This window comes from Suricata suricatta, chromosome 8 (genome assembly GCF_006229205.1).
Source record: "Suricata suricatta isolate VVHF042 chromosome 8, meerkat_22Aug2017_6uvM2_HiC, whole genome shotgun sequence".
NCBI lineage: Eukaryota > Metazoa > Chordata > Mammalia > Carnivora > Herpestidae > Suricata > Suricata suricatta.
This window is the reverse complement of record NC_043707.1, coordinates 28660587-28662481: the sequence shown is the minus strand read 5'-3', so window position 1 is coordinate 28662481 and position 1895 is coordinate 28660587. Positions and strand designations below refer to the sequence as shown.

At 59.9% G+C, this 1895-nt stretch overlaps 1 protein-coding gene across 1 annotated transcript in view; it reads left to right on the top strand.

Moving 5' to 3' along the window:
* Window positions 1-4: 4 nt before the first annotated feature.
* Window positions 5-1895, top strand: part of VPS37D (VPS37D subunit of ESCRT-I) — a gene marked incomplete at its 5' end in the record, with an annotated part of 3457 nt that continues 1566 nt past the window's right edge. The window contains 3 exons of the mRNA XM_029945721.1: window positions 5-94; window positions 1172-1343; window positions 1844-1895. The exon at window positions 1844-1895 is cut by the window's right edge and continues 11 nt beyond it. Of these exons, the coding sequence (XP_029801581.1) occupies window positions 5-94; window positions 1172-1343; window positions 1844-1895 (314 nt within the window). The remainder of the gene's footprint in view (window positions 95-1171; window positions 1344-1843) is intronic.

The window sequence follows — 1895 nt, the reverse complement described above, 5'->3', positions numbered from 1 at the left end:
GCCTGGGGCGGGTGGGGCGCCGGAGACCCAGGGAGGCGCCCGTGCACCCCCGGGATGGCCGCGAGGCGTGTCCTCAGGCGGATGCTCCGGGGAGGTGTGTTCCAGAGATAGGGGGCGGCTGTGTTGTGGGGGGCCCTGTCTCGCACACCCACGTTCTGTAGGGCCAAAAAGGGGAGGCGCCTTCTAGAGGGAGAACTAGGGGCCTGTTTGACACCTGGGGGGACCTCTGGGAGGGCGTCCGCATTCTAGGGGTGCAAGAGGGGGCTTTGTGTCTCCGCTGGGGAGGGGTGCTGGAAGCTGAGGCGTGTATTCCATAGGCCACCATAACAGAAAGTTGTATATTTCACAGGAGATAGGCCCGGGCTGCTTGTCTATGGGGGGCAGAAAGGGAAAGTGTATGTTGGAGGGAGGCAGACAGGAGGGGCATGTGCATCCTATAGGGGACAGATGGAGGGTAGTGCGTTCTCCAGGGGAAGGGAGGGGGGCTTGGCCCTCTGAGAAACAGAAGGAAAAAGCATTCTCCAGAGCCAGGAGAGAAAGGGGGTCTGCTTTCTGCAAGAGAAGGAAAGCTGGGAGCAGGTGCTAGGGATCAGGGAGGAAAAGGGGGTGTGTATTCCTTGGGGTGTGGGGATTCCACTGGAGGGCAGAAGGAGGGGTGCGAAGGGAAGAGAGGGTGGCTTGAGGGGGGTACCACGCAGGGACAGGGCCAAGACATCACTCTGGAGAGTGAGAGCAGGGGGGCAGTGTTTTCGGCACAAACACCTGAGGAGGAAGCAGACAAAGGCCTGGAATAAGAGGAAAGCTGCCCATGCATGGAAAATGGGACAGAGGAGGGCGGGGGACTCCTTGGGGACCTGAGCAGACATATTAATTGAAAAATTAAAAATTAACTAACATTTGTGGAGGCGGTCATCCTTTTCCTCACTTGGTCTCACAACAACCCCGGAAGGTAGATGTTTTTAGCTTACTTTGTGTAAGAGGAAACTGAGGCCTGGAGAAGTAGCTCAAGGCAGAGCTCCGTCCAGGCCTTTTCCAGTCCCTCCACCTGTTAGCCCGCCATCCTGAAGGCCGGGGTGCCTCCGGCTGGGCCCCTGGGCCCTGCTGCCCCGTGGCAGGGGGTGAACGTGGGCAGATTCCCTGAGTGGGCCTCTTGGCTCTTCTGTGTTGGTAGTTCCAGGGCCTGCAGCTGGAGCGCGAGGCATGCCTGGCCTCCAACTACGCGCTAGCCAAGGAGAACCTGGCGTTGCGGCCCCGCCTGGAGATGGGCCGGGCTGCTCTGGCCATCAAGTACCAGGAGCTTCGAGAGGTGGCCGAGAGCTGTGCGGACAAGCTGCAGCGACTGGGTGAGGGACAGCTGGGAGAACTGGCTGTGGCATGGGGGAGGGGGCAAGTTGGCCATATGGCTGGGTGGCCTTGGGAAGTGCTAGGCTCTGAAGGGCACAGTGTGGGCAGACCTATTCCCTGGGCGAGCCTTAGGGGTTCTACTTCTGGAAGCCTGAGTTGGGGAAGTGAGCAATGAGTAGAACTGGGTTGGAAAGGACAGAAGAGGGCCTTGCATAGGGGAAGGAAAGTGGCCCGGGGTGCTCTAGGGGGTGAAGCCCCTGCTTCCTCTTTTGCACTAGGACAGGGACAGGGACAGAACCTCCCTGGGGACAGGGGGGAGGTTCACAAACTGATTCCATGGGCAATGCATGGATGAGGACACAGGCTCCAGCGAGAAGCAAAGAGTCACACACGGGCTCAGTGAGTGTCAGGATTGGGCCCTGGGGCTCTGGCCTGTCTGTCCTAGGCCATGGGTCCTGAAGGCAGGAGCTATTTATTGGGGTCCCTCTGTGGCCTTCAGAAGAGAGCATGCATCGCTGGAGCCCCCACTGCGCACTGGGCTGGCTGCAGGC